The sequence below is a fragment of the Vombatus ursinus genome, unplaced genomic scaffold, assembly GCF_900497805.2.
Source record: "Vombatus ursinus unplaced genomic scaffold, bare-nosed wombat genome assembly UNPS02014874.1, whole genome shotgun sequence".
Lineage (NCBI taxonomy): Eukaryota > Metazoa > Chordata > Mammalia > Diprotodontia > Vombatidae > Vombatus > Vombatus ursinus.
In genome coordinates, this window is record NW_020954652.1 from 14,771,170 (window position 1) to 14,798,088 (window position 26,919).

General features: G+C 37.0%; 1 protein-coding gene across 1 annotated transcript in view; it reads right to left on the reverse strand.

The window, feature by feature from the left end:
- The window catches only part of PTPRQ (protein tyrosine phosphatase, receptor type Q), a 268,160-nt gene that overhangs the window by 124,261 nt on the left and 116,980 nt on the right, over positions 1–26,919 (reverse strand). The window contains exons 24-25 of the mRNA XM_027842510.1: positions 21,736–21,877; positions 20,636–20,905 (exon numbers count right to left, since the gene is read on the reverse strand). Coding sequence (XP_027698311.1) covers positions 20,636–20,905; positions 21,736–21,877 — 412 coding nt within the window. The remainder of the gene's footprint in view (positions 1–20,635; positions 20,906–21,735; positions 21,878–26,919) is intronic.

The following is a 26,919-nucleotide window of genomic DNA, read 5'->3' on the forward strand; positions in this document are numbered from 1 at the left end:
TTCTTGTCTCCTCAAGAATGAATGGAGGGATATTCACCCTATGGCATCTTGTTTTAATCTGTACCAGCAATTTAGGGGACTTATATGGGATCATTTGATAATTAGTGACATTAGTCATGGGCAAACAATGCCCTTCTCAGAGCACATATTAACTCACAAAAGAAGAGGGATATGTTTCAACTTGCATTTCTCTAACCAATAGTGATTTAGAGCATTGCTTCATATGACTATAGATAGCTTTGATTTCTTCATCTGAAAACTGCCTATTCATATCTTTTGACCATTTATCAATTGGGAAATGACTTGTATTCTTTTAAATTTGACTCAGTTCTCTATATGTTTGAGAAATGATTCCTTTATCAGAGACACTTGCTGTAAAAATTGTTTCCCAGTTTTCTACTTTCTGTCTAATTTTGGCTGCATTGGTTTTGTTTGTGCAAAACCTTTTTAATATAATCAAAAGTAATCATTTTATATCTTGTAAAGCTCAAGGCCTCTTGTTTGGTCATAAATTCTTCCCTTATCCATAGATCTGAAAGTTAAACTATTCCTTGCTTCCCTAATTTGCCCATGGTGTTACCCTTTATGTCTAAATCATGTACCCATTTTGACCTTATCTTGGTATATGGTGTAAGATGTTGATCTATTCCTAGTTTCTGCCAAACTATTTTCCGGTTTTCCCAGCAGTTTTTGTCAGATAGTGAGTTCTTATCCCAAAAGCTTGGCTCTTTGGGTTTATCAAAGACTATATTACTATGGTCATCTACTACTGTGTATTATGTACCTAATATATTCCACTGATCCACCACTCTATTTCTTAGCCAGTACCAGTAGTTTCGACGATTACCACTTTATAATAGAGTTTCAGTGGGGCATGTTTTGAAGAAAGGGTATAACCAAGGAGGAACCTCATATATAATAGTCTTCAGGCCATAGGTAGAGGGAAAAAAGGTCAGTCAGTGATGGTCCATGGGAGATGCTGCCCTTGGATTTGATACACTCAGCTTCATCAGTTCTCTCTCTTTCCTCCAGGATATAAGAGCCAGTTGGAGTCCTCTCTCCTTGATACAAGTGAAGCTTACAGAATCAGATAAGGACCATCAAATTTATGGGGGAAGGGGGAGAATGGGGCAGATACTTTCTCTTTCTATCTGACTGATTTCCTAATTTTGATGTTACAGGCAGGGAAATGCTAGATTGTGCTAATGATTGGGCCACTAAAGCCCCAGTCATACAAATATTGGGCATGGAAATTTACAGAAAAATAGGATGGGGATTTGGTGTAATAGGAGGGAAAAGTTCAGCATTGAGTTTTAAGTAGTGAGAGGGACACAAATTTAGCATTGAGGCATCCTGCTACATACAACTGAGAGCTGTGAGTTTCAAAGAGCTCCCCAAACAGAGAAAATGACTGTTTTTACTTCTTTGTATATCCAGGATTTAGCACAGTGCCTGGCACAGAGTCAGTTCTTAATAAATGCTTGATTGATTATCACACAATGCGAAGAGAAAACTGGCACACCCTCTCTGTACTTCTATAATGCATGCATTCCAAAATGTTCAAATAATGCCTCAGTCTAAATGACTCTTTCTATATGCTGTACTCTCATGATGTGAACATCAGCATTTTTCTAGTCCCCAGTTCTCATTATTGATTCTGTTCTTTGCTTTCGCTTTCTACTTTACCTTTGCATCTCCACATCTTGCTTCTTTAGAGGAAATTTTTATTTTTTTCTTCATCATCATTATGGCTTCTTTTCCTTCTTCTCTCCCTGAGTCTTTTACATCCTGAGCCGCTCATTCATATTCTGCTTTACTACTCGCTTCTTAGAATGAACTTTTTCCACCAAATGGTCTTTCTCTAGCTCTTACTACACTTGTGCTGGAGGTTGCTGGAAAACAACTCAGCTTTCTGTCAGTCCATTCCCTCTCCCAAGATCCATTTAGAATCAACACCTTGATGTTCTGAGTTACAGATCCCTGGTAGGATTTTGAAACCCTCTTTTACATTCTAAGATTTCAGTTGAGATAACTTGGTATGATGTCAAAAGGACATGACTTAGATTCAAATCTTGCCTTGGATACCTACTACCTATGTGAACTTGGACAAATTGCTTTACCTTCCTGGGCCTCAGTTTCCTGATATGTAAAACTAGAAGGGTGGACAAGGTGATTTCTTTCAGTACTGGATTCATGATGCTATGGAACCACAGCTTACTTCCTCTGATCCTGGTCCCTGGCTTTGGTTCAGGGAAAGAGGTAGGGAGAGAGACAGAGACAGAGACAGAGTCAGAGAGAGGGGCAGAAATGGAGAGACAGAGAGAGGAGAGCATGGTTGTGTGTGTGCAGAGGATATTTTGGTCCTTCCCATACTGAGCCCAGGATGAGGAAGAGATACCACCAAACTTATACTAGGTAACATTGCCAGTATCAGCACACCAATGCTCCTTGATCCAGCCCTTGATAACAAAAACAGAGGTCTAGGAAACCTCTGAGACCTGAGTCCTGGGGCTTGGAGACTCTAACCCTTCCTAGACATTTCTACCACTGCTGCCTCCTATTCCCATACCAGCTCCAAAAACACTTGTGAGCTAGAGGGCCCTGAGGTCTACATCAGTACTAATATCTGTTCTGTGGGCTACAGTGCCAACCCTGGGCTGCTTGCCTATGTCCAATGACCTGCAGTCACATGAGCTCTAGCATAGGTATTTATTCACATACCTGACACTTGACTTCCAGTTTTCCTGAAGTGCCTATAGGGAAGAATTCTATTTGCTTGCCCTGGGAACATCTATTGCTTAATAAATTCCCAAATAAGAATGTGGAGTTACCATACTTTTCCTCACAGATTCTGCACCACTCTGACCAAATTCTCTGGACTGGGGTGTAGGGATGAAAAAGAGAGAGAGAGAGAGAGAGAGAGAGAGAGAGAGAGCTATAGTTGTATTTTAGTTGCTAGTTTTTTGGACATAGTCTTGCCATAATACATTCTGTCAATATTAATTACTCACCAGGCTATTTAAACCTGTCCACTTATACCAGTCCACTTAAACCTGACATTGGGTACATGGATATAGTCTTTACCCAATTAGAGACTACTAGGTGGGTCAGAGCTGGGCTAGTCATGTATGTACAAATGTCATGGCTTGGTCACCGGCACTGAGACCCAGAGTTCACTACCACTCTAGTACACTCCACCTCCCATGCAACCCCAACATAGAATTATCTTTAAAAGAAAAAATGGATGCCCTTCCTCCCTTACACACTTTGAACAAGTAATTGTCTTTGAGAAAAAATGTGTTTCTTCATTACTTCTAATCATCAGTTCTAGTTTTGTCCTCTGAAATAAGTCTAATATGTCTTTGGCATCATTGATTTTCAGATATTAGAAGACAGTTTTATCATGCCACTCCCTCCATAAGTGTTCTGCTTTCTGGAATAACTGATGAGTTTCTTCACCATGCTGATTGCCTACCTTTGTAACACTGAAATAATTTATCCATGTCCCTTTTAAAATGTGGAGCCCTCCAATGACCACAGTAGTCAAAGAATCATACCTAATCTCTATTCTTATTAATAAAGCCAAAGATCAAATTAGCTGTTTGCAACATTATACCATTGTCTCATATTAAATTTTCAGTAAAGTATCTTTTCCACATGAACTACATAAGAGCCATGTCTCCTCCAATCTCGTGCTTATTCAGTTGATTTTTTATACCAAAGAACAAAATTACATATCAAATTCTTATTAAATTTTGACTCAGATTTTTCCCATAATTCCAATCTGCCAAGATCTTTTTTGAATACGGATTATATATTATATTTTTTGGCTTAAGTCTAAGTAAGGCACGTGCAGCACTCCTCTAGAGAAATTTCTTCAGGCTGATATCAATCCATTAACTTGAATATTCAGCAAGTTCAGGCTCCATCCAATTGTACTATCATCCATCCCAAATTTCTTCATCTTGTCAACATGGATGTGATAAAGGAAGTATTTTATCACATTCTTTCTGGAAATCCAGACTGGCAATGACTTGATCTAATAGTCTAGAATTCTATAAAGATAGAAATGAGTTGGTATATTGTAATTTACTCTTAGTGAGTCCACGTTGGCTCCTGTTGACTGCTGCCTCCCCCTCTAAGTGACTGTAAACTATCCATTTACTTAATGATCTATTCCTGAATTGTGCTGGAGGTCAGAAACTAAGAGATATAGGTCCAAATGAAGAATGTTCAAAGTGATAAGAAAAGACTTAGGAGAACATCCTACCACGGAAGACAGGGAGGGTCTCAAGGAGAGGAGGATGACCTCCAATGTTCATTATAGAACCAATTCTGCGTTACTGCTCAAACATATTTTGAACTCAAGTTGCAATAAAAGAAAAATAAGAATTCCTGACTCAGCATTAGAAAGGAACTCATAGGCCATTTGTGCTGAATCAAACCTGAATAGAAAACTCCTCTATGACATTTCTAACATATAATCATCCAGCCTCCACTTGGAGACTTCCAGTGAGAGTCAAAGTAAGTCACACAAAAAACATGAAATTGAAGGCGCCATAAATAATGGTGACAATGTGTGAGATAATGATGCTGTGAAATATGGGAAGAAGAAGTATAATAATAACAACAGTAGAACTAAGCAAGGGTTATTGGTTTGTGTCCCAGGAACATGGATCTATCTGGAGCTGGAAAGGAGTTTAGAGGCCATTCAGTCCAACTCTGTCATTTTACAGATGAGGAGGTTGAGGCCCAGGGAAGTTCAATGACCCACCCAAGGCCACAGAAGTAGTCATTCAGAGGTGAGAAAGGAACCCAAGTCCTTAGAATCCAAAGGTTATACTTTTTTCTGCTGTATACTACTATGGTACTGAACTGAAGCCAGAACTATGCAAAAAAAAAAAAAAAAAAACAAAAACCAAAAAACACCCTAAAATATATCCTTAGAGTGTAAGAGATGGAAGATTTATTTTTTTTTTCAAAAAGTCATACATTATAGACTAGCCATGACTTGTCTGCAGCTGAGCTCTGGGAAAGAGCACAAAGTAAACCACCCTCGATAGTTAATTGTGTGCCCAAATTCCTTAACTCTCTCAGGAGAAACAAAAAAAAAAAAAAAACAAAACGCCAATTCCATAAAGGAGTGACATTTCTAAGTTTGGCCAGTACAAACGGCTACACCTATACCCAGTCATTTCTGAGAGCAGTCGTGACACAAACAAGGACTTCTTACTGCAGTTGTTCTTTCAGAGTTTCAGAGTAGAAAGGAAACAAAAGAGTTGCTCAACATGCTGGAAGCTAGCCCTGGTTCACAATGCCTGAGTGCTTTGGAAACAACAGCTGCAAAGCCTTGCCTGCCCCTGCACCGCTATGGCAAATAGTTCAGGTATAATAGTTCTCTCATCTCATTCCTGTTGTGGAGAGACAGATAGACACAGACCAAGAGAGAGAGAAAGAGAGAGGGACAGAGACAGAGAAAGAGAGAGAGAAAGAGAGACAGACAAAGAGAGACAGAGACAGAGAGAGAGAAAAAGACACATAGACAAAGCAAATGAGTGAATACGAAAGAGAGAGAAGACGCAGACAGAAAGAGCAACAGAGAAAAGTAGTGACACAGAGAGATAGTTACAGAGAATAATAGAGAAAGAGACAAAGAAGGTGAATGAATATAAAAGAGAGAGGAGAGAAAGAGAGAGGGGGAGAGAGAGATGGTAATAGAGAGAAAGTCAAAGATAAGCCAACTGAGTGAATATGAGAGAAAGAGAAGACAGGCAGAAATAGCAACAAAGAAAGATAGTGACACAGAGATGGTGACAGCGAATGACAGACAGAGAGAGAGAGAGAAGGAAGAGAGACAGAAATAGTGATATAGATAGAGAATAATAGAGAAAGAGACAAAGAAAGTGAATGAATATGAAAGAGAGAGGAGAGAAAGAGAGAGATGGAGAGAGATGGTGATAGAGAAAAAGTGAAAGACAAGCCAACTGAGTGATTATGAGAGGAGAAGACAGACAGGCAGAAATAGCAACAAAGAAAGATAGTGACATAGAGATGGTGACAGCGAATGACAGAGAGAGAGAGACAGAAATAGTAACAGAGAAAGTGACACAGAAAGATAATTATAGAGAAAAATAGAGAGACAAAAAAGTGAATGAATATGAAAGAGAGAAGACAGAGAGAGGGGGGAAGGAGAGATGGTGAGAGAAAGTGAAAGACAGACAAGCCAACTGTGTGAATATGAAAGAGAGAAGACAGACAGACAGAAATAGCAATGAAGAAAGATAGTGACACAGAGATGGTGACAGCGAATGACAGAGAGAGAGAGAGAAGGAAGAGAGATAGAAATAGTAACAGAGAAAGACAGTGACACAGACAGAGATGGTTATATAGAATTACAGACAGACAAACAGACAAAGAAAGTGTGTGAATGTGACAGAAAGAAAGAGAGAGAGTGAGAGAATTTTCATTGTTTGTTAATGGAGGCTCGTGCACAATTCCTATCAAAGAAGAAAAAGAGGTCTATATGACATTACTTGTACTGTGATACAATTCAAAGAGCACTGGCTCTTGGAGTCAGAGAGAAAAGCAAGGTTCAATGTCTGTCCCCAATAATACCGTTGTGATCTTGAGCCTTTCCAATATTAATTGTCTAACCAGTAAACTGAGGGTATTGGAATAGACAGTCTTGGAGTTCCCTGCCAGGTATGAATGATTTTTTTTTTAAATAACATTTAAGGGCTTACTATATGCCAGGCACTGTGCTAAGCATGAAGGACACAAATAGCAAAGTGAAGCAATTCCTCCCCTTAAGAAGTTTACATCCTAATGGGGGAAGACAACACATTTAGGGGAATGGTGACCAGGGCAGAATATTCTGGATTGGAAAGTAGTAAGGATGCTGAGTAGTGGAGCTATAGGGGTGTAACCCGACATACCAGAGTTGATTTGATTATGGTTTCAGAATTGGAAAAGGTGAGGAGTTCAGAAAAGGCGGTAGAGGTTACACATGTGGTAGCATGATATCTGTTGGGATGGCCAGTAAAGGGCAGTGTGGCTGAGACCTGGGCCTAGACAGGGTAAGTGCCAAGGTCATCCACTGCATCCTGGGCCATTGCCCGTCATTTTGATTTTTGTCCTGCCACTGGATTTTGATGGCTCTGGAAGAGAGAGTGGGGTTGAAGACTTCACAGAACTCTGCCTCACAAATCCAATTCATGCGCTAGTCAAGACATCACCCTATGATGACATTGGGCCTCTTCAAAAACTAAGGACAAACAACCACGAGAAGATGGAGTGGCTGAAGCAATTACCAATCAGGACAATGGGGCTAGAGACTAGAAGTCAGAAGCACAAAAGATTTACAGCTTGTAGGGTTTTTATTCTGGTCTGAGCAACATACTTGCTAGTGAGGAAATGGTCGAAGATGAAGATAGATCTACAGTTCTATGATCTATGCAGGCTTCTAGTGATAATTTCCTCTTTTATGCACCTCTTTAAGCCATCTATTTAATGATTATGTTTTAGAATTTTGCTGATGCATCAACAACTGAAATATAGGTGAGCAATCAATCAATAAACATTTATTAAGTGCTAAGCACTGTGTTAATTGCTAGGGATATGAAAAGAGGCAAAAGGTAGTCTCTGCCTTCAAGGAGGCTGCAGTCTAATGAGGGAGACTACATGAAAACAAATATATTCGAAGCAAGCTATATGTAGAAAAAATATGATAAAATTAAAAGAGGGAATTGAGAGGGGTTAGGAAAGGCTTCCTGTAGAAGGCGGGGTTTAGTTGGAACTTAAATGAAGTGAGGGAGAAATGTGTGGCCATTAAAATCATCGGGCGATCTTTCTCCCATTCAATACTGAATTCTAGTCATTGAATATTTAAATACTTGTCCTAGATTTACATCTTGATCCAACTGCATGCCACAGTCTGGACAATAGGCATTTTGTATCCATGTGGTTATTCTGGTGTAGATAGTTAGGCAGAACTCTTTTGACTGATTATGGATCTCATTTAAAACACTTTCCAATGTGCCAGTGCTTGATGTCCTTTGAAATTTGCAATGGACCTGGCAATAGCAAACACCTTTTGTGACAATACATTTTATGCCTTGATTGATATTATTAATCAGAGCACCACTGGCAAATATTAAGAATTCTTGTATAAATTTGCCATATGTAAGGGTGACATTTTGACAACAATAATAATAACAATAGCAAATTATAATAAAATAGTGAGCAATTATGTGGTGTTTTAAAGTTTGCAAAGTGCTTTATAAATATTATCTTATTTGATCTTCACAACAAGTCTGGGAGATAGGTGTTATTATTAATTAAGTCACTTGGCCAGGTTCACACAGCTATTAAGTATCCAAGGCCAGATTTAGATTTAGCTCTTCCTAACCATAAATCCATCACCTTATTCACTGTGCCACCTAACTGATTTGATAGAAGATAATCTTTAAGGTCTTTTGTTCAATCAAATTTTCTTTTACAGTCAACAAGCTACAAATACAATGGGATTCTATATTGTCTATTCCTTTCAATCCACTGAATAATTATAAAGATGTGACCTGCTATTGAATAGCACTGGCAAAAAAAAAAAAAAATTGTGTAAATTCTTATTGACGTGTAATGATTCTCACAAAGATTTTGCAGAAAGGAAGCAAAAGAATTAGCAATTATTAATATTTTCTTACCTTGTTTTGGTAATAATGCATTTCATAATGTTCTACCATCTCTAACCCTCTCTTAGATATTACAAATGGAACTGTAGTATAAACAACTGTTGCCCTTGGTTGCTATGTGTTTCCATTTGGCAAGGAGACCAAGTGTCTACTGGCTGAGCTACTTTTCAGGGTTTTTTGACCCCTCATTGTGATGATTGAGTTGCATAAGTTAATCTACTATAGGAAATGACAGTTTGTGTCAATGTTTAGTTTTTATCCATTTCTCATTTACACTTTTATTATTGGTTTAAATATGTCTCAATTGCATATTTTTCTTATTTTTACTTATTCTTTCAATTTGCTGCAGATTTTGATATTTTTTTTAATAAGTTAGTAGTCCTACTGGATACTGATAGCTGCTACAGAAATGAGTCCTACTATGGTAATTTCTTGTCTGTTAAAACATAATCAACTTCTTTTTTGTGTGTGATGTTACTTGGTACTTTTTGTGTCCTATATATTCCAGTTTAATTTGGAAGGTCTTATTAAATTCTCTACTGAATTCTCAACCTCTTTATCCTCTGTAACAGCGTTGGCCCTTAAATTGCAATTATCTTCGTATTCCTTTTTGCACATGCTTATCGTAAGCATTGAAATACAAGATGATCAAGGGATCAAGGGATAAATCAGTTTCATAATATATTTTGTTGCCTTTGGATTCACAATAAATCCAATTCCTTTATGCATATCTCATGGAGAAGCTTTGATCAATCTTTGTATTATGCTGTAATTTCCTTTAGTTATCTGGTTCCATGAAAATGTCAAAATTGACACGTGTCAATTCCTCTACCAGTATATTCACTTGTTATTCATTGGATAAGCATCTCACATTTAAAGGACCAGAAGGTAAATTAATGTTAAAAGACAAAAGTGTGTGATTCTTAGAATCTTGGTCCTTTTTTGTCTGTGGGCCATTCTGTATTTTTATTTGTTTCAGAAGTTATCATGACTAAAGAATTCATCATCAAATGTCCAGCCTACTTATGATGTGCTTCTCTGTATTTAGGGTAGTTTTCAGAGAGCAAATAATCTGTTTCTGGGACTATAATTCAAACTTTTCCTAGCGTGACAGAATCCAAGAGAATTTGTACTTAGCTGTCAGAGATTTAAAAAACTCAGTCACACCAATGTGATATATACACATAAAAAACTATATATACTAGGTGTTATATATAGTTTTATAATATGTTGTTATCTAATGCAAAAATGTAATTTCATATCCATAATTAATTATAATTATGTATCATATTATAATATATGTATATTATGTGTTTGATCCACTTCTCATTCCAATTAATGTAATTATAGAAGGCCCAAACACCTCAAATGTGTCAATCCAAAAGTGTGAACTAGACGTGAATAAGCCCTTATGCTAATTAAAAAAATTTCAGTATGAACATGTATACCTCTGAAATTGGCAAACACCATAAGTTAGGGTTCCTTCCGTTAAATGTTTTGCTGAATTGTTTTTAGATTTTTCTAGACTTAAGAAAGTTAAGGAGAAAATGATAATAATGTAAATTAAACTTAAAAGTGTATTGTACGCACATTGCTTTTCCAGAGCACCAGTTACTAAGCATTTATCAGCACACCCATGGTTCCAGTACTGATGTGATTATGGAACCATCAATGGATCAAACGAAGTGTCCTGCAAGAGGGAGGTGATAGTCCCACTATGTTTTGCCCAGGTAAGGTCATTTCTGGAGGCTCTGTTCAGTCTGGAGCAGTACAGTTTAGGAGGGTCATTGATAAACCGGAAGGGTTCAGAGAACAATCAGGAAGGAGAGTGAAAATACTATTTATCCTGGAAAAGAGATTTAAAGGAACATAATCTCTCCCAAAGTTATTTGACATTTATTTTTATTTGAAGCTTTAGGCCTTAAAACTGCTGCTACTTCTCTGCATGTCATAGGATAGGGGCTGGACCTATGATTACATTGGTGTAGGGAACTCTGAATTGAATCCCATAATTATACATTATTGAGTTAATTAATGGAGCATCCCCTCTTTGCTATTCCCCTACCATGCACTTGCACTTTCTGATTAGGTGTCTGGAGGGGTTGCTCCATTAGTCAACTTAATAATTTTTATTTATAAGATGGAAACAACTTCTTTGAAATGCTACAAAAATTCTTAATCTTCACGTTACAACATATGTGGCAAAAATCTGTTAAAATTTGAGCTTCACTAATGTCTTTTTAAATTTTCTCTTACTTGGACTTAATAATTTGACTCAGCAGCCCCCCGACTGTTCATTTTCTCTTCACTCTCTCTCTCCCATCTCACATTTCATTGTAGGACTGCCTCCTATCTCAAACTAAAACCTAGAGTTTTCAGTCAGATTCTAAACTTAGGTTGAATTGAATGTATTGTACAGTTTTATTGTTACTAATTCATTTATTAATATTCTTTAATAAAGCTTAATCATTCTACATTTCATATAGTTCATCAAGGTGGAAAAAGGCTTTTCTCTGTTAATGCAAATTGTTAGGTCTTAGAATCTCTTTACTAACAACAATGTCAGATGCTCCATCCTATATTAACTCAGTAAGAAGGTTGGCAGTGATAAAGAAAGGGGAATTTCTAAGGAGAATGAGAGAGAGTGGGAGAGAGAGAGAGAGAGAGAGAGGGAGAGAGAGACAGAGACAGACAGAGACAGACAGAGAAAGAGAAAAAGAACCCATAGTAAAATAAAATAAGGAAAAACAATCCAGAAAAAAGGAGGTAGGGGGGAGTTGTTGATGTGTGAAGGCTGTTATGGAAAGTGTTGGCTGCAGCTGCGCAAGGCAGGAATGGAAGAGAGGGTAATATGATACGCCCTAGTTCCTAAATAAGTTAATAATAAAAAAAAAAAACCAGCCTACAGAACAGCTGGTTTTAGCTGGAGTTGGGATGAAGAGAACAGTGGCAGCCTGTGCGTCTGGTTAGTGGTATTACAGCATCAGTTGGGGTCAAGAGAAGAATTATGCTGAAGAATTTAAAATTGCCTTTTAAAAAGGGAGCTAATTCAGAAGGATTTGGCATTCATAATGTTGAGTTTAGATACCAAAGAGAATTTTAAAATAAATGACTTGCATTTTTCTAAGCTGATGCAAAATGTTCTATTATTGTCACTTGTAGATTTTGGCTTTGTATGTGCAGTATTCTTTTCAGTAGTAATAATAGTATTAATATAATATTTACATAGCATTTTGAGATTTACAAAAGACTTTCCTCACAATAACTCAGTCTTTCTAGTAAAAAAAAACCTTTTCTACACTTTAAATAGACAATTTGTATTTTTTTAAAATGCCTTAAAATATACTCATATAAATTAGAAAAATCTTAATGGACTGCATTGTTTGCCCTTCTCCTGGTATACTTTTCTATTAGGAAGCAGTAGCCTCAAAATTATGAAAAAAACTCTAAATTTTTCTAACTAAAGAAAAAAGTCAACACAAATTCTTGTCAAGTGGTATATGTGTTTATGTGTATATTTCCAAGACGAATTATACCCAGTGGTATTACCAGACAGCGGTGGGTCTGTTTCAGATGTCTGACTAATTATGTGTGTGTGTGTATACATATATATATATATATATATGTATACACACATATATATACACATGTATGATGTATATATATGTATATGTATGTATATATACAGAGAGAAAGGTTAAAGATTATCCTAAGAAAGAAACAGCCGCAAAGTGAAATGTAAGAATTACCTATCAATCAATATTCATTTACTGAGTGGCTAATATGTGACTGTAGTGTGATAAACTCTTTATTTGGAAACAGAGGACCTGAACTCACATCCTGACTCTTCTATTTGTCTTCTGAAGACTTTAGGTAAGTCATTAAACTTCTCTTGGCCTCAGTCCCCGCATCTATTGAAAAAAAAAGAGGCTAGACTAGGTCACATCTAAAGATTTTTCCAGCTGTAATTTCCTGTTACGATCTTCTGGCCTCAGTACTACATATACAGCAGCATGGAATATACAGAAGCATAAGATGTCCCTTCCCCTAGTTAGACAAAATTAGTCTAAGCAATATACCTAACAATAATATCTAAATAATAGCAAAAGGTATAAAATATGGCCTAACAAAAAGAAAATCTCCTTTTTCTTTTGTCAGAGATTAAAAATTAATTATATCATATGTAATATATACCTTGGAGATGAATGCATAGAAATAATACATATATACTTTCAAATGCTGTTTAGAATTTTCATAAGAAGGCTACTTTGATATTATAGGTATATTCCTCAAGTAATTCAATAAAAGAAGCAACATTTGCTTCAACAGAGCTTCATTTCAACTAATTGCTTAAATTAGTAGAAAAATCCTTTTCAAGACAATCTTCATTTCTGTGTTGACCCACATGATCAATTCACTTAAAAACTTACAAAAGTTCCTGTTATCTATTGGTTTCGCTTCAAGAATTCACAGCCTATCATAACAGGCCACACCTAAATATCCAACCTTACTTCCTTCTCTGGGTTACTCTGGCCGGGCAAGTTGCCGCCTTGCTGTTACCCACATATTCTATGCTCATTTTTGTTTCTATGACATTTTTCTTTCCTTTCTCCATGTCTGTACTATCTCCAAATTCTTTTCCCACTGTCCAAATCCTTTCAAGTCCAATTTGGTATTCTTTCTTTCAGTGGTATTTTTCCTGACTTTTATATCTGCTTAACTCCTATTGAATTTACTGTATAATTTAGGACATTACATTAGTCTTATTCTCTAGTTTTTTCAAGTGAATCATAGAACCTAATTGTTGGAAGCCATTTCAGAGATTACATAATATAAGCCCTTCATTTTACAGATGAAGAAACTGAGACCCATGACTTAAATGTTTTGACCAAGGTCAGTGCCATGTGCCCAATTTAATACCTAAGTCTCCTGGAGTTTTTCCACTTCACCATGATGTCTCATTTCTGGATTGTCTCTTCTTTATGGCAATATCGTTGGTTCTTGAAGACCATCATCTATAATCATAATGCTTCTCACACCTAACACTTTCCTTCTACTAGTTCAGGCACTCATACTCTCTCAACTGCTAATTGCTCTCCCACTCCCTCAAGTCTTTCCCCTTTCTGACCCATCCTTCACAAAGCTATGAAACCAATTTTCCTAAAAAGTGAATATGACCATGTAACTCTCTTGTTCAATAAACCATAGACTGCAGCGGCCCCCTACTTCTTCCAGAATCAAATATAAACTGCTCTGTCTAACCTTTAAAGCCTTTCACTAACCAGCCCCAACATAGTTTTCCAGTCTTAAAACACATTCGTGCTCTTTATGCACATGGAAGTCCCATCAAACTGGTCTTGCTGTTCCTCATATATGGCACCCCATCTCCAACTTCCTTTCCTTACTATCCCCCTTGCCTGGAATGCACTTCTGTGTCTTAGAATCACCTCTATTTTCTTTCAAGTCTCGTCTCAAGTGCCATCTTCTACATGAGACACCTGCTTTTCTGACACCCTCCCCAGCTTATAATGCTTGACACCTTAATCATCTTATATCTATTTTGTATATACCCATATACTGTACAATAATGTGTATATATCATTTCCCCAGACTAGACAGCAAAGCCCATGTGAGCAGAGACTGTTTCCATTTTTGTCTCTGTATTCCCAATGCTTAGCATGGTGCTTGGGACCTAGTGAGTAACTTACAAATGGATGTTGGTTGTTTGATTTCAAGTTCTTGTTTATTGATTTCTTCTCTTCATATCCTGTTTATAGCCTAGTACAGTATTGGGTGCAAAGTGAGCAGCAAATGAATACTTGGTAACGTACTGGTTGCCCATCTGACTAGGTAAGGAAAAAAATTCCAATTTCAGGATTATCACCAGGAAAAATAAAAAAGGTTTGATCATGGTACCAGTGTAACAGATCTTTAGTAAAGCTCTTTGGTGAATGCAGAGAAACCTTGTCCCCTGATTTGTGATGGAATGCTATATATAATGGAGGTCTGAGTTCATGTGATTACAAGATTTGCCTTTGCAATTTACCTAAGAAAATTTGCTCCCTTAATAGCAAGCCGAATTGCAGCCGAATCATGCACCTTTGACTCTTATCTCAACATAGGTCAAGGCAATAGTGGGGAGTCAAGGTGGGTAAGTATTCTAGGGGAAAAAAGGAACTTCTAAAATAATTTGTTGGTTTGGTTTGTGAAATAAAAAAAAAACTTTGTGTTATAGCTTCTCAATGCCTTACACTTTTCAAGCTACTGATGAAAACAGCATTATGGATTTTATTCCCAGTCTCTCACATAAAATAGAAATTTTTTAAAGGGATTAAAGTGCAGAGATTGTTGTTGTGATTTTGGCAGTATTTAGGGTCCACAGAGAGAATAGTTGCACCAGAACAGATTTTAAGTGCCATTGAGGGAAAGAGGACGAGACAGCAGGTTTTTGTTTTTGTTTTTGTTTTTGTTTAGTTTTGTTTTTTAGAATTTTGCACAATGGTTATGAATCTCACCATCTCTTTTGTTTTTATAAACCTAGTGCCCAGCGTAGTTCCTGGGACAATAAGTGCTTGTGGTTTGACTGTTTGATTTCCATAATACCTTGCGACCTCTAATACTCTTATCAATATTTAATACTCTTAATCAGGATATTTTCAAGAACCAACAAGAAGGGAGCCAAGCACTGTGACTAAGGAGAAGTCTCCTGGTACTTATTTTCTGCAGCTATAAAATAAGAAGGCTATACTAACTGATCTCTAAGGTCCCATCCATTTGTGACAAAACTCATCAGTTTAAATAATATATTTAGATATTGATATGTCAGATATCAATATATTAGATTTCTTGAATATATTTAAATCTATGATCCTATGAACATAAACCAGTTTCATGCCATTAAATATTTGCAGATTGGTGGGTTTAAAAATAGCACGATGTGACAGACAGGGCTGGACTTGAAGGCTAGGTTTCGCTCTTGACCCCATTCCTTACCAATTCTATGACCATGCAAAAATCAGTCTTTGAAAGCCTCAGTTTCTTGACCTGCAAAATGGAGATACTAATTTTGATCTAGAAGGAACCTTAGAAGCATAGATCCAGATGTGGAAGGGATCCTAGAAGTCATCTAGTTCAACTCCCTCATTTTACAAATGAGGAAATTGAGGCCCTGAGAGGGTAAGTGACTTACAGGCAGGTAGTAAATTACAGGAGGCAAAATTTGAACATGGAACGTCTGACTCCTAACCAGGTGCTCTTTCCACTGCACCATACTGTCTCATGAGACAGCTAGATGACTCAGTAGATAGAGTGCTGGGCTAGTAAAAACTAGCTGTGCGACCCTGGGCAAGTCACTTAATCCTGTTTGCTTAGAAGACAACTAGGTGGCTCAGTGCATAGAACACTGGCCCTGGAGTCAGGAAGACCTGAGTTCAAATCTGGCCTCAGACACCTACTAGCTGTGTGACTCTGGGTAAGTCACTTAACTTCTGTTTGCCATAATCCTCTGGAGAAGGAAATGGCACACCACTCCAGTATCTTTGCCAAGAAAACACCATGGACAGTATCGTTCACGGGATCACAAAGAGTCAAGACATGACTAAAAGACTAAACAACAACATATGGTCTCATAATCCACAGCCTAGCTGCCTTCCTAGAGTATTGTAATAAAAGTGCTTTGTGAACTTTAAAGCATCACATAAATGTGTGTTCTGCTTAAATGTACATAGACATACATATAAATTAGAATTATCACCAGAGCTACTGATAAGCACCATGGAATAGTGGATAGTCTCAAAGCTTGGAAAACTTGGGTTCGGTCTTGCCTCTGATACATAATCAACATGATCCTGGACAAGTCACAACTTCTCCAAGTTATAGATCACTCTCTGACTTTATGCTTCACAGAAGATGCTGATGCACTTTGGAAGAGGGAGCTTTCTCACTAGTTGTTTCCCTCAATGAAATCCAGGTCCTGTCTTACCCACCATTGCAATAAGCCGATGATAAATAATTATTTCACAGACCATTCTTTACAGTCATGGTTGTTCAGCTTACTTCACTTAATGAGGGGATACCTGAGGAAAGCCATTATTTTCTTGTTTCAGTTTGTCCTAAAATGCTAAAACCTGGAAGTGTTTTATGGGAAGCTAGACTTTCAGATATAACTTATTTCTGCAGGAAGGAGGAGATTATAAAAACAATTTGAAATCATCCCACTGTCTCAGATGTTGATTATAACTTGGATTATTATAGTCTTTCCATCTCCATTGGCCTAATTCCAAGACCTAAAAATCTATAGCAAGCATGCACATGTCCTTGCTATATTATCTTTATTGGTACATATGATCTATTTGGATATAAAGTACTGCTATAACTACTAAGTAGCTCTTCATTTCTTGAGTCATAATCTAAACTTCCTTGTTCCAAAAGGTTTTACCGTAGCAATGGAACCAGCCCCAACACCAAACCCTAATCTCCTCATAAATTCTATGTTCATGATCCATGTTTCGTTGTATCCAGATATGATCAAGTTTATATATACTTTTTTAAAGAATCAAATAATCCCTTGGAGGAATGTTAAGGTCAGACACTACGCAATGAGACAGTGAACCGAATTTGATTTCACTTTATGTCAAAAATAAATGCACTGTCAGTGACTCAGTACTGGCTGTATACCCTGTGACTAATTTAGACCACTATAAATTAAAAGTTGACAACAGCTATAAAACTGTTTCCATTTCCAACAATGAAGCTCGAATTCCTACCCACTGTTCATCAGCAAACAATTCATGTGAACATAGAAAATAGAAATAAGTGGTCTTAAGAAGAACTGTGGTCATGATAAAGGTGACCAAGTGCCAGGATTGGGGCTTTATTTCAAAGAAGATAAAATTATTTTATTTGGAGTATTTTTAAAGTAGTGTTTAAATTCATGATTAATAATCAGCAAGCCTAGATGATGCTAAAAGTCTTTGACTATTTAAATATCAACAAGTTTGCTTGATGGAAATTTTGAAGTGGAAAATTTTAATGAGTAAAGTTCATAAAAATCATGATGTTGGAAATGAAAATTTAACAAATACTTCACGCACATGTTAAAATATATGTGGAACATACATATACATATATACATATACAGATAGATGGATGGATAGATAGACAGATAGATAGATAGACAGATAGATAGATCCACATGTATATACAAAATAGAGTCAGTTTGGTATAGTAGACAGACAGCCAGCCTCAAAACAAGGTAGATATGGGTTCAAATCCCTTCTCTGACATGTATATGACCTAGGCAGGTTGGTCATACTATGGCTATAGTAGATGTTTCAGATGACCTGAGCTTGAACCCTTCTTTAGATATTGAGCTGTGTAACTATGGGAAAGCCAAACTTTTCTAAACCTCAGTTTCACCATATGTGAAATGAATGAGTTGGACTCTATAACCTCTAAAATTCATTCTAATTCTAAATCTATGATCCTATGCTCCTTAGGCAATACACCACTTCTCCATATTCAAAACAACTTTCTCTAACTATAAGTTGCACAGACAATGACATATGGCATCAGTAAAAATAATTTCTTTCATTGGGGAGTACCCTCTCTCAATGAAATCATAAATACAGTCTCTATCCCATGTACAACACAATAATCTATATTTCATTGTTTATATTTGCACTCCAACAAATTATAAATATTATGATCTATGGGAAAAGAATGAAAGCTTTTCTGAGAAAACAATTATCTTAATACATATTCCACCAAAAAAAGAGAACCGAGGTTTATCGTGAATGATATATTTACCCCCTTGGTTTTAAAAATTAATTCCTATATAATCATGAGGTAAATTGGGACTTATTTGAGATGGGGCAATAAAACTGTCATTTTCCAGTTAACTGAGTCAGAGGAATTAAAATGAAATGAATGAATGAGTCACAGATACAGGAAGCATGGAAATAATCTCATTTCATCAAGGCTGAAAGAATTATACAGCAGAGAAGAGAAATGTTCCTCCCAGAACAGGTATAGAGAAAAGATAGAGCTTTCTGGGATTATTTGATACCATCACTAATACAAAGATCTACGATATCGGTTTCTCTCACTGAAGTTTGTCTGTGATAAGGTTGTAGAGGGAGAGTGAAGAGTTGAGGATGATACCAAGGTTATGAATGTGGGAGACTGGAAATATAGCTGGGCTCTGGAGAGGAAATAGGAAGTATGGTAGAGGTGAAACTTTACAGAAAAGATGAGTTCCATTTGGAATCTGTGCAGTGTTAGACGCTATTGGTACATTCAGGTAGAGGAAGCCAGCAGGCAATTAAAGGTAAAAGACTAGAAGTAAGGAGAAAAATTAATGCTGGATATATAGATTTGGAAATCATCTTCATAAAGAATTTGATAACTCACAGAAACTGATGAGGTCGCAGAGAGAGGATATGCAGAGAGAAGAATAAGGGACCCAGAGCAGAGTCTTAGGGTATTTCCGCAGCTAAGGATTTCAGAAAATGTGTGATGATTTGTCAAAGTGATGAAGAAGAAGAAGCAATTAGAAAGGAGAAGAACCAGTAGAGACTAATATTATGGAAGTGGAATGTGCAGGAGGGTAGGTTGGTCAACAAGGTCAAAAACTACAGGAGACCAGAAGGATGGGAGAGTAGAAGTAAAAGTCACAGAATTAACAATTAGGCAATTATTGGTCTTAAAGTATCAAGTTTCTTTTAAAATACAGAAGAGATAGATTCATATGGATATGGAGATACAATATCTGACATATTTGGGTTCAAATCCTTTCTCTTACACATTCTTATAAAATAGTCCTTCAAGCAGGGGCTCCTTTCGTTTAATGGTCTGGTGAAGTCTATGAACATCTCAGAATAATGTTTTTAAATGCATAAAATAAAATATGTAGGAATACCAAAGAAAATCAATTATAATGAAATGTAATTGCTAAAATATTAAAGAAAGAACAAGTTCATGGGCATCAGGTTAAGAACCTTTGTCTTTAAAGGGATTGATGATAAACCCTACTCTTTCCTTTGTAAACTCAGAGATATGATCCTGGAGAAAAGTTCTAGGAACCAAATCTGAAAACAACTTCTACAGGAGAGACTGGCAACCTTTATTTCACATGCCACAGATATCTGAAAGGAAGATTTTTCGTGATGTAACACTTGGGAATGTAAAGAGAGGCTCTCTTCCACGATTGCCTTTCTCCCAATTAGAGAACACAAACTGAATAAATTACATCCTGCAGACCATCCCATCTTGGGTGTTGTGCATGCTTGTATGTTAGGCAATTTGAGGCTTAATAAGTTATGGTATCTACAACCAAACCAACTCTGATGGCTTGAGTTAGATGAATGACTTGCAGTGCTATAAATACAAATGTTTATATCCATGGCAAGTGCCATTGACCCCCTGGCATGTGGCCAAAAGCACACTCAGTTTGGCTGGGGGGGGGAGGGGGGACAGAGATTCCTAGAAATTGGTTTGAGGCTAATATTGCAGGGTAGGGAAGTCGAGTAGGAGAAAGAGCTCACACCAATCCACTTTCTGGTACCTACTCAATGTTCCCACACTGACGAGATATGGGAATCCATTGAAGTCGAGAAATTTGTTTCATTTTTAAATTGTCCTCTAAGCTATATGACAGGGAATGTTTATATAAATAGTGCTAGATTCTTACTCTTCCCTCCTTTCTCTTGTTTTCTCACCTTTCCCGGCTTCCTTCCTTCCTCCCCTGCAACGTTGCTCCATTACTACGTGAACAGATTGGAAACTTGCCTAACTTGCATATTTAGTAGGTGATTATATCAGAAAGAAATGAGCATCAAAATGTTTTCATTTAAAATGGGGTTAGGATGAGTAATACATAAGAGAAGGATGTTTAAAATAATTTTTACAATTGTGAGATACATTCATTTTGCACAAATAAAAATTACCTGTTTCATGTAATGTACTGGCATTGCATATTTCCTCTTTTCCTTCCCCAGCAGATGTAGAGGCTTGTATTTTAAACACATAAGGAGTATTTGATAGAAGTTCTTTGAAATTGTACATATGCTCTTGTGAAGCCATTTTTGTAGAATTCCTTTCAACCGTTATGATATAATGTGTAATTATTCCATTTGCCTTTTTAGGGGGATCCCACTTGAGTAGAATTGACTGCCAACTGGTGGCAGTACAATGAACATTCTGAACAACATCTGGAACTTAAAAGATAAACAAGTATCAAAATATCACATATTAAAAGAGGAGTTACCACATTATAGTATAGTTCAGTCTACATACATACTATTTGGGTGTATGGTTAGAGAATATTGTAATGGAAAAAAAATCCTTTCATTACATTCTCAGGTAAAGGGTTTTGGGTCCATTCATTTAACATGATGACTGTGGCAATAAATGCTGATAAGGCACTTATATCAGCAGGTAAAAAAGATCAAGAATATATTTGAAATCACTTCTGGATAGGGTATAGATGAAAAGTAGTTTAGCTTAACTTGTAGCATGTACAAAACCATGATGTAACAGTCAAATTATTAATCTACTTATATTCTATAAGCTCTTACCAGATGTCTTAACTGGTAAGAAATGGAAAACTGGAATGCTTAAATGAATTACTGGCTTATTTTTAACCATTATCATTCATGATAACCCCTCATCTTCTTCCTCCTCCCCCCACACTGCAAAAGGGCATATACATATTGTTATTGTTCTTTTAAATAAATCAACTCGTTAAAAATGACCACTGATAAGACTTCCCCTCTTTCTCATCTAGCTGCCTCTAATGGTTCTATGATTTACCTACTTCTGGTAGCTAACTTTGCTTCCCAAACAAATCCCTAATTTCAACCATCTCATTTCAAAAGGACGAATAAACATGTTATTTCAAACATCCAACAGTAAGACCTAGCTTATCGTGCAGCACTGAAATTCTTAGCGGACTAGAGAATATTGGTGTTTTGTTATGTTAATTGAAAAAAAAAGAAAAATGGTTAATACAAAATGAAACATCTGTAGGTTCAGAAAACTGTCTAACCTGATTCTTGTGTTGTGAATAGCACAATATTACTGAAATGATTGCCATTTCCAACTCTTGTAAATGCTGATACACTAACTGAATAGGCAGTGATTGGTTCCAATCCAACAATTTTAGCTTCAGTTTGAAAACCGGAAATGTTCTGAGAAGAAAAAAAAAAACCCTACCACTTAGCAAATGTTTAATATGGAAATAAACTCTTTATATGTGGACTAGGAGACTTTTTTTACAAATTAAATAATATCATTTTATAACACATAATTCAAAAGTCAGTTTTTTAAAATCAGAAAAGCCTTCATTAAGAGATAAGAGTTGGATATTTTAGACTCACCATTTCTCTGTGTTTCTTGTTCAAGCTATGTGAAAGATGTGATTTTGGTAAACACTAGCTCCCCTAAATTTGATTTGTCTTTAAAACCTAGCTCTCATCTCAGAGAGCCTTTTCTGTCTTCCATTATCGTGATTTATTCTATCCTTCACAGTACATTTGATACTTATAGGCCAGATTTGAGCTTGGTCTTCTTTCTTCCAGGACCAGCACTCCATCTACTATACTGCCATTCTGGACATTTACCTAACCATCATTATTTGTCAAGGTTGGACATGAAAAAGGGAAATTAACAAAATCAACAAAAAGTGGCCAAAATGACTTGAAAAAAGATAAATCCAGGGATGTGTTGGCACCAGCTCATGAAAGATGTCAGAATTGATTGTTAAATATTTCAGTGTGAGCATTTATACCTTAAAAATTGGCAAATCCTGCCATTCAGTGCTCGATATATTCTTGTGTTGATTTTCTAGACTTTAGAAAGTGATGGAGAAAATGTTAATAATGAGGATTAAACTTCAAAGTATGTCATAGGCAACCTTTCCTTATTTTTCCCCCAAAGATCAATACCACAGAACTGGTTGTTAATAAATGCTTTGGGATTAATCAAACCAAATCCTGCAAGCATTTATTAAGCACCTACTATAGCAATGTATTGCACTAGGGATACAAAAAACGACAACAACAAACCAAGATGGAAAGTTTCACCACTATAGTGTAGAGAACTTTCCTAAACAAAGAGTGAAGAAGAGGACGTAGTATTCTAAAGCTTTCTGCATACTGTATCTTGGCAGAGGAATAAATCAATCAATCAATAAACATTTATTAAGCACCTACTATATATATGCCAGGAACTGTGCTGCTAAGTGTTGGAGATTCGAAAATAGGCAAAAGACAGCCTATGTCCTCAAGGACCTTACAAACCAATTGCATGGAATATTTTTAAGGGCATCAGAAATGCTCATTTGCCTAACATATCAACCACTTTAGCTTATTCCGTATGTAAAGTCTCACCATTAGAAATACATTATTTTACCAATCATGAATCAGGTATCCATGAGATTTTTTTTGCCAATGTTTTCATTCATTCAGGCAGTCAATAAATATTTATTAAAGTCATACTATGTGTAAGATACTGCACTAGGTATTGTGGAGAGTGTAAAAATGAATAAGAAACATTCTCTACTCTCAAAGAATTTACAATTCAATAGAGATAAGATATGCACTCAGCATCTGAATGAAAAAGAATAGTACACAAGATAGGTAAGTTCTGATAAAAGGAGAGAGGGGAACATGGGCCTCACATAAATAAGGCTAGCATAAGAACACTGGGTACCTGAAAGAGAAGTCATAAAGAGAGAAAAATGTTAAGAGGGATCCAAAGTAGAAATGATTTTTGGCTTTCCTTTTTGAGTTAAAGGAACATTTAGAATAACTGCAATGTTTGCTATGAGACTAGAAACGTTTCTTACTTAGAATCTTGAAGATCCAACTGGTTAGCATTTGACAGCTATTATTTTTATCCTGAAATCTTTAAGTGAGAAAGCCCAAAAGTAAAGAAACAAGGAAAGGGTTTTCTGTTGTTTCATTTTTAAAGGGAGGGAGTGATGAGGATGGGATCTAGACCCCAGAAAGGAAAAACCCTGGACTTTCCCACTGGGCCAAATCTCTGGCATTCCCCTGAGGCTATAATCCTATCAACCGGCCTTTCATTGTGGCTACATCCAATCTCCCAATTCTGTTAATCTAGCCTGGCCTTCCTTTGTTTTACCTCCCTATGTATGGCCCCAGGCCATTTCCCACCCTTAATCCTAGCTAGGCTCCATTCTCCCTTGGCCAGGAGGTCCAGGTCCAGGAAATTCTGTTCACCCCAGTTTACTGGGCACTCCTAGGTCCCTCCCACAGTCTTTCCATATATAAGGTCCACCTTGTCTCCATTAAGATGCTCAGATTCCTAAAATCTAGCCACTGCTTGGATTCTTTTAATCTAGCCACGGTTTAGATTCTTATAATCTAGCCAATAGCTCACTAATGTTCAGACTCCTTAAGAGTCTGCCTAATATGATGGATGCTCTAATAAACCTTGTCTTAGGCTGAAAGAAGGCTTGGGTCAAATTCTTTTGGTCAGGACCCACGTGTTGTGATTTTGGGGTCCCAGGACCCTGAACCTCTAAACCGCATCAGGAGTCTACCTTCTGAATAAAAGGAGGAATAAAAGCTTTGGGATGGGATGGATGAACCCAGACATAAGAGATAGGTCAATAAAGGGATCTAAGCAATGGGAGGTCTATGGGGCAGCACAATTCCAAAGACAATTTCACATACTTGCTTTGGATAGCACTAGACAAACTCTCAATTAGAAGAAATGTTTCTTTGATAGCCTTTTTCTTTACATTACAAAATTCCTCACAAAAAATCATTACAGAAATATGGCAGTTTTGTTTTTTTTTTATAGTGGTGAAAGTTAAATCATTTGAAATTAAGATTTTTTTAAGAAATTCTATTCCAGATTTATGCATTTTTCAGATTTTGCATGAACTTATTATTTGTTGCCTAAAGGTAAGTAAATACTGGAGATTAATGAGTCTATTTCTACTTTTTCATTCCTTATCATTATTAACTCATTTCTAGGGTACCCCCTCCTTCTTACCCCATTCTTCATTCCTGTTTACTTCACAAATCATATTAACATATGTATTGGCCTTAGAGCTATATTGGCCAAATGTATTATTTTATAGGTTAGAAAACTGAGATTATGATGGAGAGAGTGTGGCATTGAAGTAAAAAAGATCTCTGTGTCTCTGTCTCTGTGAGTGTGTGTCTTTCTCTCTGTGTCTCTCTGTCTCTCTGTGTCTCTCTGTCTATCTGTCTGTCTGTCTGTCTCTCTCTCTCTCTCTCTCTCTCTCTCTCTCTCTCCCTCCCTCCCTCCTAAAAGAGCCTGAGCCCAGACATGGGCCTCTGGCTTCTTTTGTTTTACATTCCATCCCAGAGCTTAGGTGACCAAATAGCAATCCTCAGCTAGACACATCTAGCTTTAGAGGAAACCTTATGAATTCAAGAGGTCTAAAACTTCTGATCCCTCACTCAAAGCTGACTGCCAGCATGAATGTGATGCATCTCCACCCTTGAAGATGACCACCAGCTAGAGGATGAGCCCAAGCTCAGGCCTGGTTATTCAGATGAGATAGACCTAGAGGGAATTGTTTGGACAGTACAGAACCAAGAGGAAATTTGAAATGTTAATTTAACAATTCACTAAACTGCTTCGTGTTTGGATGTCCTGGGAGTGTGTAACAGTAGTCATAAATAACTACTGTTTGTTTTTCTTTGATAATGTCTTTGTTGAGTCTCCTATGCTAAACATTTCTTTTGTGTGAAGAAGATAAATTGCTGTCCTCTACTTCATTTACAATGTACATTGATTACCTCTCAATTCTCTCATTTTTGAGGAGGCCCAAGACCTGACTCAAATTTAAACTTAAAGTGATTTTTCCTGAGGCTCTCTGAGGGTGTGCAAAGATCCAGGGACAGTGAGATATAGAGCAGGATCCATCACCTTCCAAGTGCTGACTATCCTCCCTTGGGTCTAGCCAGGGACTTATTGTTGGTCAATCAGTGAGAGCCAGAGTGATTTAGTTTAAGGGGTGGTCACTAAGAAAAGAAAAAAAAAGGCTTCTGAGATCAAAATGCACATTTCTCAGGGCAGAGCACCCTCAGGTAAAGGTATGTGGACAGAGCAGAGGAGAGAAGACAAGACAAGAGAAAGGAGCCTTGTTGCCCAAATGGAGAATTCCAGTTGGGTCTCCAGTGGGACAGCTCCTCTTTCTACTCACAGAGGTTGTTTTCTGTCCTTCATTCTCAAGGAGGATTGTGACAACAGGGAAGTGATGCCACGATATGCAAATTAATTGGATTTATGTGCCAGGGGCATCTCCAGTCATCCTGATCTATATCTGGCCACTGGCACCAGATGGCTCCAGAGGAGAAAGTGAGGCTGGTGGCTTTGCACAGCCCTACCTCACTTAAATCCAATTCACCTGCATGTAATGGCATCACCTTCCTGATGTCATGGTCCTCTTTGAGAATGAAGGACAAACAATAACCCTCCCATGGGACTAAACCTGGTCCACATGTATGGATACAGAGCTCAGAGGAACCCCTTAGTGGATGAGGGAGATCCTGAGTACTACATACCTCCTCAACCAAGGGGCACTTTGGTATTGTTACACATTTAAAATAAATCCAAATACTGGAAGGATAGCATACTTAAAGGGAAAATGTTCTAAAAAGCTGAAAGAAATAAAAAAGAAACAAAAATGGAGTGGAAAGAAAAATTTCAAGAATGAAGAATGAAAATGGGAAATGTGTAGCCTATAGGCATGGCAGTTAAATATTTTTAAGAATTATTTTGAACAAAATTTGTAGCCGATTAAGCAGTCTTTCTTTACACCAGCAGAACTGGAGTTGCTGGTACTTCTGGATCTCTGGTGAGCCCATTGTACCAACGGGTCATAACTAATCGATTTGGATGAAAGTGATAGCTGGAATGGTTCTGGAAATATTAAGCTTCCATACAAATAGAACTAACTTGAAAGAAAGGGGGAAAAAAAAGAAAAGAAAACAATGAAACTGAGTGTTGGGATGCATAGGAGGGACCAAATAGAAGGAGAATATAGATAATGAAAGGAAACTAAAAATATAGGACAGGAAAAAAGGTAATCAAAAATGTGGTATTGATGAAGGAAAGAAGATAGCATATGGCTACAAATAAAGGAAGCTAAGAAGGAAAAGGAATCAATGAATCAATGAAAAGGGAATCAATTAAAAGTCAATGAAAGGATTGAAAGGATCAAAAG